This window comes from Polyodon spathula, chromosome 1, assembly GCF_017654505.1.
Source record: "Polyodon spathula isolate WHYD16114869_AA chromosome 1, ASM1765450v1, whole genome shotgun sequence".
Taxonomy (NCBI): domain Eukaryota; kingdom Metazoa; phylum Chordata; class Actinopteri; order Acipenseriformes; family Polyodontidae; genus Polyodon; species Polyodon spathula.
In genome coordinates, this window is record NC_054534.1 from 77334656 (window position 1) to 77350302 (window position 15647).

Here is a 15647-nt window from a genome sequence, read left to right on the forward strand (position 1 = left end):
ACGAATTGGTGATGTGTTTCCTTTTCATACTGAAATGTTTTCCCTTCTTTTCCGCCCTAGAAAAACAAATAAGGAGAGACGGATCGCGAAATGGGAGGGAGCATCTTTGAGACAAGGCTGGGGTCTGGTGGGAAAGTGCTGGGATGGTAACAAACGCCAGTCGAAGAGAGTGGGAACGTAGCGTGACCGAGAGGGCGAGGTTACTGGGCCAGCTAGGGCAGAGGTTATTCCAGCCCCTCTCAATGTACCGGACCTGTGGTACTCAAGCGCGGACATAGTGTGGGGCCAACATGAAGACCCGTCACTAGTGCACGCTTGGGGGCAGGTCTAGTCTATTGAAAGTAAGGATGTTGATGGCGCTGGGGCGCTAGTATATCCACACTTCAGTATCAAGGGGCAATTACTGTATAGGGTAAACCTAGCCAAAGGCACAGGACAGCCTGTAACAATTGTTGGTTCCCCCGTCTTGTTGGACCGAGGTCATGAGGCTGGCGTGCTCCAAATTTGATTAAGTGGTCAGCTGAGAGTCAGGGGACGTTTGATACTATTAAGCGTAGACTTTGCCAGGCTCCCACTCTTATTACTCCAGACTTCACCAAGAGATTCATCCTCCACACCGGCGCATCAGATGTAGGTTTGGGTGCAGTCTTGTCCCAAAAAGTAGCTGGAGTAGAACACCCGATATTGTACCTGAGTAAAAAAAATGTTACCTCGGAAACGTAACTACTCCGTAGTCAAAAAAGAGTGTTTGGCCATTAAATGGGCTACTCACTCTTTACGATATTACCTGCTGGGACACTCATTTGATCTGGTCACAGACCACGCCCCACTCACATAGTTAAGCACAATGAAGGACAGCAATGCCCGGATAACTCGGTGGTATCTGGCATTGCAGCCCTTCATGTACCATATGGTACACCGGGCAGGGAAAGATCACCAAAATGTGGATTCTTTTTCCCGGGGGGGGTATATATGACAGAAAGATAATGAGTTCTGGTGATAAATCTCCCTCCCGACCTGTGAGGGCGCTAAAGAACGGGAGGAGAAGTATCTGGAAGGGCTGGCCTGACAGTTTGTTTCCAGGACCGGGAAGTCGGTCAGCCTGGAAAGAAGCGAGACTCTGTTGTAAGACAGTATTGACCTGAAAGGTAAACGAGGGGCAGGTGCAAGCAATAAGGCCGCTGCAACCGTTTACCAAGATGTCATGCAGGATTACATATAGGGGCCAGGGTAACGCTGATCTTTTCCTTTGTTTGGGTAAAATGCTGGAGAGAGAGAAGGACCGAGAGAGGAGCTCTCATTGAAATAAGAAGTTTTGTGTGTTGTTTTTGTTTGTTTAAATAACTATCTGTGTTTTCACCACTACACAGTTAAACGCACAAATCCGGAGCTGTCGCGGAGGGTCAACACGAACCGGATCACCACTGCACCAGCCGTCACGAAATACATGTGTCTTCACCACCGCACACGCATGTCTGCACTCACCCAGGACTGGTAACCATGTATTCGTTTCTGTTCGGTACTGTGCTCTGTTTTGTTAGCCCAGCGCTTTACATATGGTTGTGTATTGCCGGGGTATTTAAATGGTCACCAGACCTGGAAAACAAATAAAACACTTTTCACTGGATTGCAGTTATCTGCCTGTCACTCCTGCACCGCGTCACCGCTACACCTGTTCCCCCTTCACCAGCCACTTTGCCACAACGAGGTAATTATTTTCTGCACATATTTCCTGCCATTTTGTCTTTTATGACAATAATTTACCTCGAAGAGATTTTTCTTTTTTTTTTTACTGTGTTGTTTCTTTGCCATACAGCAACTGCCATCTTCAAAATCTGTCACACATATTTTATTGTGTTTTGCAGGTTATTTTGGATTAACTAGATCTTGAATAAAATATTAAAATTCTACTCAAAACATAATGGAAGATAAATAAAAAAATACAGTGCTCCCTCATAATATCGCAGTGAAACAAAACATAGCTCTCATTTGACCCATAATGCAATTCCACTAGAACTTGGATTCTCATTACATGGTAAAAAAAAAGCAGCAAAGAGATATCTTAACTATGACTTCTGACTACAGCATTATAAAGAGGAAGAACTGCATATATATAGCAAGGTGTAAAATACCTGTGCAATTTTTTATTGTTTCATTTAATAACCAGATTAACTTACAAACATATTAGGGCTCCCTTATGTTATATAACTCTTTTTAAAATAATTTCCCCATTGATTTATATGGACTATTACTACACACACCCCATATCATTTAGGTAATAAAAAGCCACCTCAATTTTGAAAATCACATGCTTTTTTTCTCTTCACTTGTTTTTTAACTAGAGCAGTGCAATATGTACAACTTACTACTAAATATAAAAGTACCTGTTTAATCATATTGATATGTGTTTATTTTATTTAATAGACCCTTTGCTTGAGAAGGCCCTGCCCATTGTTTTTAAGTCACAGTTCAGTTGGTTGCAAGCAGTTTTGTGATAGCCTTTACTCTGCGACAACAGAGCCTGTATCTTTGACGGTATCATCAATATAAAACAGAAAAGACTATTGTGTAAATGGGCCATCCCTTACATGACAAATTAATTTGTAAATCATTGAAATGTATACCCATAAAAGCAGCATCTCACTATTCTATGACATTGCAGTCAATACAATCCTATTAAGTGTGAAATTATTCAGATTAAATATTATTATTATTATTATTATTATTATTATTATTAATAATAATAATAATAATAATAATAATAATAATAGATGTTTACAAAATTAGCAAATCGTTTGACGAATCTTATTGTAAAAGTGTTCAACTCTTAAAAGACACACAAATAGAATTCTATTTATTTATTTATTTATTAAAACATTTGGCTCATATTGAGAGCCATTTAGGTGTTTTACTGATTCTCAGGTGGCTCAAGGGAAATGTGTGGACTTCTTCGATTTCACTGATATTTTTCCTGTTTTACTGAAATAAAACTTGAAATCCGAGGGTTCCTGCTGGTTCACCAAGTAAAACTACTTTGTGGAGTGCAGGGTGAGTCAGGCAAGCATGGTTTGAAACTAATGGAGTTCATATCAAATTGGGTGACCCAAAGGGAGTGCTGCATTTGCCTTTGTACTCCAGCAGAAAATCAGCATGCGACAGTTCACTTGATCGCTCTTCAGCGACCCCTGCTAGTCAGGTTCAGTACCTGACAAGACAAGGCAGAAAGACAAGACAGAGTGGGCCTCACCTCTTGGGTTCAGCACCTTTGTAGCTTTCGTTGCTTAAATTCAGCGAGTGAAAAGAGGCCTGTTAATCTTCAATCCTCATTAGTAAGTGGATTGTAGCAAATCTTCAGTCCTGACTAGTAAGTGGATTGTAGCAAATCTTCAGTCCTGATTAGTATAAATTATAGCAATGAGGTGACATTCAAATCTGGAAATGGGGGTAAAACTATCACACAAAGACCATTCAGCAGAGCAAAGGAGAAACCTAATTTGTATGAGGGTCCTGCAGTTACATCATAATGTTTTATAATAAACATCAAATGCAGCTTGACTCTTTATCTATAATAAGCACAATATGTCTGTAACATGGGACTTCTAAAATTGAAAACAAGTGACCCTGAAGTAGCAATGCAAAATGTATTCTGACTATAATAATAATAATAATAATAATAAATAATAATAATAATATAATAATAATATATATGGGTACTCTGCAGCACTACAAAGTAAATGTATTAATTTATTTATTAATGCATAATAATAATAGGAAGGGGGCATTCAGTTTCTATCAAAAATGTGGTTTTAAAGACCAAAACATACTGAATTTATATTAATATTTACAATTTAACAGCAATATCTAAATATTGTATTACTTTGAGATATAGAAATCTATGTTAAAAGCTTATTTGAAGTTTTCACTTTCTGTTAATAAAATAACAGCTTTTATTGTTCATTGTGGAGGCTTTAGAGTATCTTACACATCTCTTTTCTTTTTGCTCACTTTATCTACCCACGCCTCCCCTTTCCACCTGTAAAAGAGCCACACGTCCCTGCACCATATGCTATTCCTGACTTTCAGTACTTTACCAAATAATGTGGCTTACAACTGAAAGAATAATAATGAACAAAATGATATACACAGTGCTTTCAGTTACAAATGAAAAGAAAATCTATATCCTAAATATGTTATAGGCCTATGATCAAAATCATACCTCTGAAATAATTTTGTTCTCCATGATGATAATTATTATAATCGTTTGAGTTAGAATAAATAAATAAATAAACAAAACAAAAAAGAAACAACAACTTTACTTCATCACTTTTTTTTTTTATTTTATTTTATTTTTGTAGCATAACTACACTATTATTTAAACTAAAATCAGCGTCCTGTAAGTTTGAGGACTTTATGAACAGAGATGATAACACTGAGTGCATTTCAATTACATATTTTCAGAGCAATGTCCCTTGTGAAGTATGAACACGTTCATTATACGTGATTATCTATTTTCAATTGCCAGTAGCACGTAGCGTTTTTTTTTTTTTTTTTAATAAAACAGAAGTTACCAAAACACATCACTGCCAACAGACAATAATTACAGTAATGGATCTTACGTCAGCCTAGGCATTGCGCATTTATTAGGTTGTACTAAAACGACACTTTCCTAGATACACATGCAAAACACAAAATGAACATGCTATTAAAATGAACACTGTAATTACGCATAATGAATACCTGAAGACGATGGCACAGCCACGTTTTGTACCGTTGCCATTGTATATGCAATGTGTTTCCAATCAATATCAAGCACGTTAAGTTTGATACCCTTTCCAGCTGTGATTAAATAACAAAAATGTTGACCTCTTTTAATGCTATAAAATGTAATGCTACTAAAAATGTAATAACTGCTATTAAACGGACCATAACAAACCATAGGCGATATAAAGTACACATCACAATTGAATAGATACAGTACAACACTATAGTTTCACACAGTTCACAAAATGTATTGTTTGAATACTACTATACGTTAAACTTTAACATTACACAGTCGTGACCTATTTACAAAACTTAAACACACATGCATGTTCGGATTAACACAATAACCGCACATTCAATGCTGCAAAAGATACACATAAAGAAAGTATTTTGATGTATGGAAAAAGTCTAACTAAAATAAATACTAAACATACTGTATACATGTCAGCAAACACCTTTATTTATTTATTGCATTGACCACTGTCAACACTGCCTCCCGAAAAGTCTTACCTCTGAGACCTGTAAAGGTTGTATTTTGTCCTTGCCACCTTGCACCCTGAACCCCCATGGCGCTCCTCCGCGCACTGTTATACAGATGTAATCCCCGGTGCCCATTTCTGGCGGATTTCAGCAGTGTTTACCAATCAAGATGTTTGGACTCGATGGAAGAGCGCAGGAAACTAGAACTGCGGAGGCAGAGCATCTCGGTTTGTTGTATAGGGTCAACCGCATCATAAAATTCAGAGCCCATCCTGCTTCAAATACGTCACATTCATAGCCATGCCCTGAACCAAAAAAATAATAAAATCCGAGGAAAAAAATCTCCAATTTCGGTTGTAGAATGTACACGCAGTACTGCCAAAAAACAAGGACAGTCTTGGCTCATTACAGCTAATGGGGATTCGTCAAACGGTTTTATAGTTGGCATAGATTTGCAGTAATATGGCGAGTTACATTTTATTACCGTCAATAATATTGAAATACATGCTGGACACATTAGTTTTAGAGAGTATATTATTACAGAGCTGACCGGTTTTCTGTCTATAAACTGTGATATTTCTCTTAATTAAATGTAATATTCTACCCTGTTCCCTTCGACATATACTCAATACAATACAATACAAATTAGTCGGGGAAAAAAAAAAAAAAAAATTGTGATCTTAATAGTAGGTCTTGAAAATCTGAAAAATGGTCTTACATATGTCGCCTTTTGAATCCTAGGCAACAATTGATGTATACAGGTTTACTGTGGTAAATTGAAATACAAATAAATAAATAAACATAAATAACCATAGGTAAGCAAGGTATAGCAAAGAAAAGTATATATTGCAGTAAAAAAAGTAAACTACACCAATGCATACATAATGCAGCCATAGTATACTGTATTTCCCTTTCCATTCTGAAATTGCTTAACCCCAAAGATCATGTGTTAAAATAACTTAAAATATACTTTTTTTTTTGTCTTTCTTAATATCCTTTTGCAACCTATGGGAAGATAAATCTGGATTTTGTATACATGTAAATATATCTTAGCACATGCCTTACTGGTAAACAGTTATTATGAGACAATAAAGCAAGCTTGAACTATTTAAATTTTTTGCGAAAGGTCAAAGAGTAAAAAAAGTAATTGTATATTTTTAACCAAGTCATTTTCAAAATACAGACCATAGGGCTATGTTAAATCACACTCTTTAACACATGGACATGAACACCACTGGAACTGTGCAAATATAATTAGAGGGCCACATCATAAGTGTGTTCATAACAGCACAGATCTCTATAAAGCCATTGGTGCATGAAACCCTCACTGCAGGTGCTTCCCTTCAGACACTGCTTTTTAACTCTTCTGCCATTGTTTCGAAAGATGCATGTAGTTACCCAAGGTGCTATCTGTTAAAATCTGACAGGTTGATTTCCTGGGGTTTTCCCACTCAATAATGTATTTGACATATAACTCTTAGGTTTCAGTTTGTCAGTAAATCCCTAACTGCATTGACTGGCCCAATAATAAGAATGTAAACAAAAAAAAAAAAAAAAAAAAAAAAAAAAAAAAGCAAATGCCATAGACTGAAATGTATCCAAATTTGTGTGAGAGCTGTGTGTAAATATTCAGCAACAATTATAGGAAACTAAAGGATTTCGGTGCCTTCCCAAGGGGACATGATAGTGGATGCCTGTGGAAACTGCCTTGCAAAATTCACAGCTTTTAATCTGAAGCAATAGCGAGCTTTGTTGAACATTAAATATACCACGGTTCCTTGAACCACATAGCCCGGGTACATGCTGGAGTTGCCCCACCCACACCTACATTTATACTTTTAATTCCAGAAAGATTCAAATAAATGTTTACTTAATGAAATCTGTCTGAAAACGGTATCTCTTACAGTAACCTGTTATACAAGCAGCTGCAATGTCACTGCAGCAACTTGGAGAACAAAAAAAGGTCTTATAATCAGTCAGACTAAGCACTGGTAAAAAATCAGATCAGTTTTATACTGTGCAGAACTAATTTATTTGAACGTTGTGTTTTGTTTATGGACTTTGCGATACCTGCACGGCGGGTGTCTTTAGTCATATCTACGTATCGAAAATATAATCAACCATTTTGCTACAGACTTTCTAATAACTCTGGCATAAACAATTGTGGCTGTTAATTTTTTTTTTTTTTTTAAAGCAAATTGGCTTAATCACTGCCATTCTCATATCCACTTGACATCTTTCACATTATTTCCCTTGTTGAACACTTATTTCCCAGTTTTGCATACGAGGCATATGCACTGCATGAAACACATGCGAAAGAATATCTAGATGGATTTATCAATGAAATCACTGACAATTTGCCTGTAACACCATCTGCAGCAAATGCACGTCTTGACCTTTACGCTTTAACTTCGCTTTAAATCACTAACTTATTTCCTGCTCAACTCACGTGATAACTTGGAAAACCACGGAAACGGCTCAGAACTGGAGTTCTGGGAGAGTTCAGACCAATTCGTGCGCACTAGAATTGGTCTTCATCTGCCTGTATGGTCTTTTTCATAACGAATGAATGTTGTTGTTTTTATGTTGTTTTGTGTGTAAATAAATCAAAAAAAAAAAAAAAAAAAAAATAATAATAATAAGATAGCTCGCGCAGTAACAGTAAATAGTGAAATGCAATTGGCGGTAAATGGTCATGCGTACTTCTGCTTACTTTGTATAGATCCGAGTTTTATTATTGTTGTCGCTTATAAAGTACCTGACTTTCCATGCATCAAACAAACTTGAAAGGCTCCAAAAAATGTTACGGTGTTGTGGTATGATGAAATCAAACACAACGGACAAATTACTAGCATGTCACTGTTAGATGGCTAGATATTCTTCTACAGCTTCCCATTTAACACCACACACTAAGAACAGCAATTAGAAGAAAGAAACAACCATTACACCACCTCTGACATTTAACCATCTAAATGTCAAAGGATGCAACAAATAAAGGCAAGTACAGATCACCTCAACATCTTGTGCTGGCAAAGCCTGTGCCGACAAGCCTCAGAGCTACCGGTAGTTAATATTATGTATATAATTACCTCTACCTGAATCATAAAAAAGCCATCGCTAGAACGACGGTTCCGCGTTTGTTGGACACACTGTTTCTACTTTAAAAAATCAAAACAAGTATCACACCACGTATTCGAAAAATAATTTTGTTTTAAATAAGCACCAAAGCACCACATTTGCGACTTCTCTCAATCCACGTTTCCTCTTTGAGGAGCGCAGAAGGTTGACGTGTAAGAGGAATCCCCTCTTAGTTAGCGGCTGCGCACTCTGCTCTCTGACTGCACTGTACACTAGGAACCGGTGCGTTGTTGGAGTTTTGACGTGGCACTAGATTGAATAACACACGGTTCATAGAAAAGCATCCAGCAGAGCAACACAGACACACAGGTAAAGAAGGGAACCTTTATTGCTATTAAAAATTAGATTTACATGTTGTCATAGCATAAGCAAAATTCTCTTCAGTTAATTCGTCATTTTGTTGGATGCTTGTTAATTATATATATATATCTAAATCTAGATACATCTCAGAGATGTGGTTTTGACAAACTTTTGTTGAATAAAACTGTTTGGATTGTATATATATATATATATATATATATATATATATATATATATATATATATATATATATATCAAAACAAGTAATCAACAAACAGCTGTCAAAACCACATCATGAGATGTATTTAAATGCGTTTACGTTTCTGCTTTTACACATTTAGTGACTTGTCTTTATTCGTTATGTACATGGTTGATTTAGATTTGCTTCAGGTATTTATTCTCTTATTTTTTTGTTGATGTCAGCTTGACGTGGCAAGTTTTGATACTGTTGACACTTCGCTTCGTTAAGTAAATTAGCAGACTTTGGTCTTGCGAAAGCAACAGATTAGCTAATGTTGAATCGAATTTTTAAATAAAGTAGTAGTGTTACTGTATATTGACAGTATAGCGTGAATGGCAAAAATAACTGTAGGCTTGTACTTGTGTGTATAGTTACACAGTGTGTGTGTGTGTGTGTGTGTGTGTGTGTGTGTTGTGTATATATATATATATATATATATATATATATATATATATATATATATATATATATATATATATATATATATACAGTATATTACAAAAGTATTCAGACCCCTGACAAATTCTCTCATATTACTGAATTACAAATGGTACATTGAAATTTCGTTCTGTTCGATATTTTATTTTAAAACACTTAAACTCAAAATCAATTATTGTAAGGTGACATTGGTTTTATGTTAGGAAATATTTTTAAGAAAAATAAAAAACTGAAATATCTTGCTTGCATAAGTATTCAACCCCCACACATTAATATTTGGTAGAGCCACCTTTTGCTGCAATAACAGCTTTAAGTCTTTTGGGGTAAGTATGTACCAGCTTTGCACACAGTGTCGGAGTGATTTTGGCCCATTCTTCTTGGCAGATTTGCTCCAGGTTGTTCAGGTTGGTTGGACGACGCTTGTGGACCGCAATTTTCAAATAGTGCCACAGATTCTCAATGGGATTGAGATCAGGACTTTGACTGGGCCACTGTAGGACATTCACCTTTTTGTTCTTGAGCCACTCCAATGTTGCTTTGGCCTTGTGCTTGGGATCATTGTCCTGCTGAAAGGTGGATTTCCTCCCAAGCTTCAGTTTTTTAGCTGACTGAAGCAGATTCTCTTGCAGTATTTTCCTGTATTTTGCTCCATCCATTCTTCCTTCAATTGTAACAATATGCCCAGTCCCTGCTGATGAGAAGCATCCCCACAGCATGATGCTGCCACCACCATACTTCACTGTAGGGATGGTGTGTCTTGAGGCATGGGCAGTGTTAGGTTTGCGCCACACATAGCGTTTTGAGTTTTGGCCAAAAAGCTCTATCTTGGTCTCATCTGACCACAAAACCTTTTCCCACATCACAGCTGGGTCACTCATGCTTTCTGGCAAACTCTAGACGTGCTTTCAGATGGTACTTTTTGAGTAATGGCTTCTTTCTTGCCACCCTCCCATACAGGCCAGTGTTATGCAGAGCTCTTGATATGGTTGACTGGTGCACCATTACTCCACTCCCAGCCACTGAACTCTGTAGCTCCTTCAAAGTGATTGTTGGCCTCTCTGTGGCTTCTCTCACAAGTCTCCTTCTTGTTTGAGCATTGAGTTTTGAGGGAAGGCCTTTTCTTGGCAGTGCCTGGGTGGTGTGATGCAGCTTCCACTTCCTGATTATTGATCCAACTGTGCCCACTGGGATATCCAAACTCTTGGATATTATTTTGTACCCTTTCCCTAATTTATGCATTTGTATTACTTTACCTCTAACTTCTGTTGAATGCTCTTTGGTCTTCATTTTGCTTCATTCTCAGCCTTACCAATGATCCTTCAACAGTGGGGTTTTTATCCAGAAAACATGACAGCAACTTTAGTGGTTCACAGGTGGAGGCCAAAGGTAAGGTAATTTTGTCCTCGTTAGGGCAATTTCTTTCATCGGTGCAAACTGGTAGCTTTCACAGCACAGGGGTTGAATACTTACGCAAGCAAGATATTTCAGTTTTTTATTTTTCTTAAAAATATTTCCCAACATAAAACCAATGTCACCTTACAATAACTGATTCTGAGTTTCAGTTTTTAAAAATAAAATATCAAACAGAATGAAATTTCAATGTACTATTTGTAATTCGGTAATATGAGAGAATTGGTCAGGGGTCTGAATACTTTTGCAAGCCACTGTGTATATATATATATATATGAAAAGAAAACTGCTGTGTACCAAAAGGCAAAAAAAAAGACAAAGGTAATGTAGTAGGAGTACAAAAATGTGAATATTTGAAGGACTGTCTGAAACATCCTGATATAATTTATATTTTTTATGAATTATTCATTTGTGTATCTACATTAACTTTCTCTCTCTCACTCTGTATGTATATACCATATGTATGTGTGTGTGTGTGTGTATGTGTATATATATGTACTACAATAGCCTACACCTTCAACAACATAAAGATGTTTGGTAACAAAGCCCTCAGTTGGATGTGCGAATCAGCACCATTGACCAAATAAAACAGAGAATGCGATTGCATAAAGGCTGTCTGATACTAAATTATGTTGCTGTTGGTTGCCTTCTGAAGGGAAGCCACATCCTACAGCAGAATCCATACAGACAGGTGCAATCCAGACAGATGAAAAGTCAGCATCTTTAAACTTGTACATTTAAGAATTCTAGGCTGACTGAGATCTAAAAATCCATAATTTTCAACTAGAGAGATGTTACCACATGTGGATAGAATAAGGTCAGGCCCTTGTTTGTGCATTTAAGAATCTAACCTCCAGTAAAGCTATTCTCTGTTTTTGATTAAAAAACGTTGCTCGAGGTTGGCCTCTAGTGCAGTAGACTCTTCCATACACCTGTGATTAGTCTATCTAGCATTTCAACCTGTTACATTCCCAATATAGGCCTACCCAATTATTTAGACTATGTTCAGGCTGAAGTACAGTAGGTGGTATACACCATTTAACCATGTCTGTTAAGTGGTTTTTCTACCTGGCCTTAGTGTGGCAGCTTACTACAGTATAATAATAGAATCAACCTTATCGTCTCTATATCATCAGCGTTTGCAAAGCAATGACCAGTGGATATGTGTGGACTAGTCCATATTTTGAATGGTCTAAATAAAATGGTGGAAAGAGTTAATAGGGTTAATCATTTATGTTTTTATTTTCTGTTTTTATGAAATTTACAGATTCCCCAAAGTCTGCCTTTTGTAATGAGAAAATTCTAAAATGAGTCAACAAGGTTACGTCGCGACTCCACCTTACTCTCAGGCTCAGCCAGGAATTGGAGGCTACCCCTCTGGCTTTGGGTCAACATCTTCTCAACCTCTCTATGGCCACTATGGGGGATCACCACAGATGTTCGCTCCACCACAGCAAGGTAAAAGAGCTGTTTTTTTTTTTTTTTTTTTTTTTTTTTAAATACTATTATGTTCAGAGTTGTACTTCATCTGCCAGTCTTCCATTTGAAGATTTCCATTTGCAACCAGACACTTTTGATTTAGCTTGATAAGATGATCCAGTTTTTCCATAGAATTAGGTGAAGTTGTAATCTGGTATGTATTGTGTTTTAATCCTGTGGTTTTGTTTTAGGAGTGCTGAAACCAGTTGCTTCTGTTGGGTCTCCAGTCTCTGTCATGCCTCCACCTCCTGGCCCAAACCAGTTTAGCCTGGGTAATCAACATAATGGGTTTACTACAGCAGGAGCTCAACCACAAAGGTAACTGTCACAATAATATCCATCTCTTTATTTGTATATAATAATTATTATTGCCATCATCCAAAAAACAACCCGGCATAAAAACCCTGTTTTCCTATTTCTGGATTCTCTTTATAGTTTTTTTTTTTTTTATTTATTTACAATCCAGCACTTGTTGTTAAATTGTTTGAACCAACTGCTAAATCACAATGGAAGCAGTTTATTACTCACCTTACTGCATTTACAATGATAAGTTTCCTTTACAGTTTCCTTTACTCATAAATGGATGTTTTTCGATGCTGTTTAAATAATAATGATAATAGGAATAATCATTTTAAATTCTTTTATTAATAACTTGTAATTGCCTAAATAAAACCAAACATTCACTGAGTAATGGTTATATCCTTCATAATTGTTAATATAGTTTAAAGTAAATGTGGTTATTAAAATAAAACAAAGCTCCAATGTTAACGGGTATGCAGGAGGTAACTATCCAACAGCACTGGTTATAGCATCGTACTGAGCTTAATTCATGGGTTTGCAGCGATCCTGAATTTCTGAACACTCTGTTGAAACTGACAGACTTTGTTTGTTGTTGTATTGTTGTTGTCTGTAACAGAAAAACTGTGTATTTTGAGAAGTGAAAGCATGTTTAGCACACAGATGGTACAGCAGGCTAGATGCACTTCTGTGATACTGGAACTCACTTTGACGGTAGATACAAGTAACCCTCTTTCTGTCCAATGAACCGTCACAAAGTTTTAAAAAAATAGAGTGCTTTGCTACATAATGTGGTTTGGTGACTAATTTTATATTCAAAGGATGACAATCCTGGCATGTTACCATGTAGAAAACAGAAAGTACTGATTAGAGGAGAAACTTCAGAATGGAGTGTGGTAACCAGTGGAGTACCACAGGGATCAGTATTTGGTCCTCTGCTATTCCTAATCTACATTAATGATTTAGATTCTGGTATAGTAAGCAAACTTGTTAAATTTGCAGACGACACAAAAATAGGAGGAGTGGCTAACACTGTTGCAGCAGCAAAGGTCATTCAAAATGATCTAGACAAGATTCAGAACTGGGCAGACACATGGCAAATGACATTTAATAGAGAAAAGTGTAAGGTTCTGCACGCATCAAATAAAAATGTGCATTATAAATATCATATGGGAGATACTGAAATTGGAGAAGGACTCTATGAAAAAGACCTAGCAGTTTTTGTTGACTCAGAAATGTCTTCATCTAGACAATGTGGGGAAGCTATAAAAAAAAGGCCAACAAGATGCTCGGATACATTGTGAAAAGTGTTGAATTTAAATCAAGGGAAGTAATGTTAAAACTGTACAATGCACTAGTAAGACCTCATCTTGAATATTGTGTTCAGTTCTGGTCACCTCGCTATAAAAAATATATTGCTGCTCTAGAAAGAGTGCAAAGAAGAGCGACCAGAATTATTCCGGGTTTAAAAGGCATGTCATGTACAGACAGGCTAAAAAAATTGAATCTGTTCAGTCTTGAACAAAGAAGACTACACGGCGACCTAATTCAAGCATTCAAAATTCTAAAAGGTATTGACAATGTCGACCCAAGGGACTTTTTCGACCTGAAAAAAGAAACATGGACCAGGCGTCACAAATGGAGATTAGACAAAAGGGCATTCAGAATAGAAAATAGGAGGCACTTTTTTACACAGAGAATCGTGAGGGTCTGGAATCAACTCCCCAGTAATGTTGTTGAAGCTGACACCCTAGGATCCTTCAAGAAGCTGCTTGATGAGATTCTGTGATCAATAAGCTACTAACAACCAAACGAGCAAGATGGGCCGAATAGCCTCCTCTCGTTTGTAAGCTTTCTTGTGTTCTTATGTTCTTACTAAAATGGTGTCGCAAGAAATTAATTACGGTATTCTAAGAGGGGCAAGACTGGAGTGCGATTAACATGTGCTAAAAAAATTGATCTCCCAAAAAAAGGTAACTGCGATTAATTGACAGCCCTATTTATAATTGTGAACAGGATGTGAGTGGTGCGGTAATAAATCCAATGCCAGACAGGATTCTCCCAAAAATATCTGTGTTTATTTACAAAACAAACCCCAAAAATAATAAACAGTCAATCCCTCTACCAACTATGGTATCGGGGAGAAACACGGCAGGTTTCAATAACACACGCTCATTCACTCCGGCTCTTAAGTCAGCGCAAGGGGCAGTACTGATGTAGCTGCTTCCCCTTTGTACCCAGAAACTCCTCCCTGCAAGCAGCCCATCGCCATGGTTTCTCCACTGCAGGGCCGCCCCGCAGCTGCTTGCAATAGAGTCCTTTCAGGTACGTGCAACTACACGCTCCCCCTAATATGGTCACCTTGTGGTTTCCATTTACCGTCAAAGCGGTCCACCTAGGAGGAAGCATACCACCAACCTTACAGAACGCCCTTTCTGATTGGGAGGGAAATTTAAAGTCTGGATCCTTTCTCTCTCTGTCACAATAATATTTTGTTGGTAAAATAAATAGGTACAGTAATGCTAATAATTTAATTTGTATGGATTATAGTGGAACGATAAACATCAGCAAAACAAAAAAGAAATTCCAATTATACAGACAATACAATTTTTTGTAAATACAGTATTTGCAGCACTATGCATCCTGACTCATCTGACCTACTTCTGCTATTTTTGCATACTTCGAAACATTTGTTTTCTGATTTACGTTTTCTCTCCATTCCTCATCCACTAAAAATATTATATTTTCATGTAAGTGTTTCAATAAAATTTTTGATCCCAGCAATTACCACAATAATCAGACTTTGATTGGCCAACATAAACCGGTGATAATGTTTTTGTGAAGTGACAGAGAACCACGTTTGAATGTTATTTGATCATCTATCGTCTAAACGTCTGCTGTATCCTAGGATATACAGTATAGAGCTGCTTATTACAATGTCAGAGTCAAAACAAAACAGCATTTTAATCAAAATATTGTGTATTTCCTAGAAAATAGTCCTGGGAAAATATTGAATAATAAACAAAAAACGGGTATGAATCAGTAAAAACCGATGTCCAGTTTAAAAAAACAAAACAAAAAACAATCTTGTAATTTTTTAGGT

General features: G+C 36.9%; 2 protein-coding genes across 2 annotated transcripts in view; one reads left to right on the forward strand and one right to left on the reverse strand.

Moving 5' to 3' along the window:
* The window catches only part of LOC121322758 (synaptopodin-2-like), a 50806-nt gene extending 44793 nt beyond the window's left edge, over window positions 1-6013 (reverse strand). Inside the window, exon 1 of the mRNA XM_041263037.1 lies at window positions 5272-6013. Within this exon, the coding sequence (XP_041118971.1) occupies window positions 5272-5376 (105 nt within the window). The 5' untranslated portion in view covers window positions 5377-6013. The remainder of the gene's footprint in view (window positions 1-5271) is intronic.
* A 2584-nt stretch (window positions 6014-8597) lies between these two features.
* LOC121324417 (protein transport protein Sec24D-like) overlaps window positions 8598-15647 on the forward strand; it is a 56095-nt gene continuing 49045 nt past the window's right edge. Inside the window, exons 1-3 of the mRNA XM_041266308.1 lie at window positions 8598-8688; window positions 12036-12226; window positions 12439-12565. Of these exons, the coding sequence (XP_041122242.1) occupies window positions 12076-12226; window positions 12439-12565 (278 nt within the window). The 5' untranslated portion in view covers window positions 8598-8688; window positions 12036-12075. The remainder of the gene's footprint in view (window positions 8689-12035; window positions 12227-12438; window positions 12566-15647) is intronic.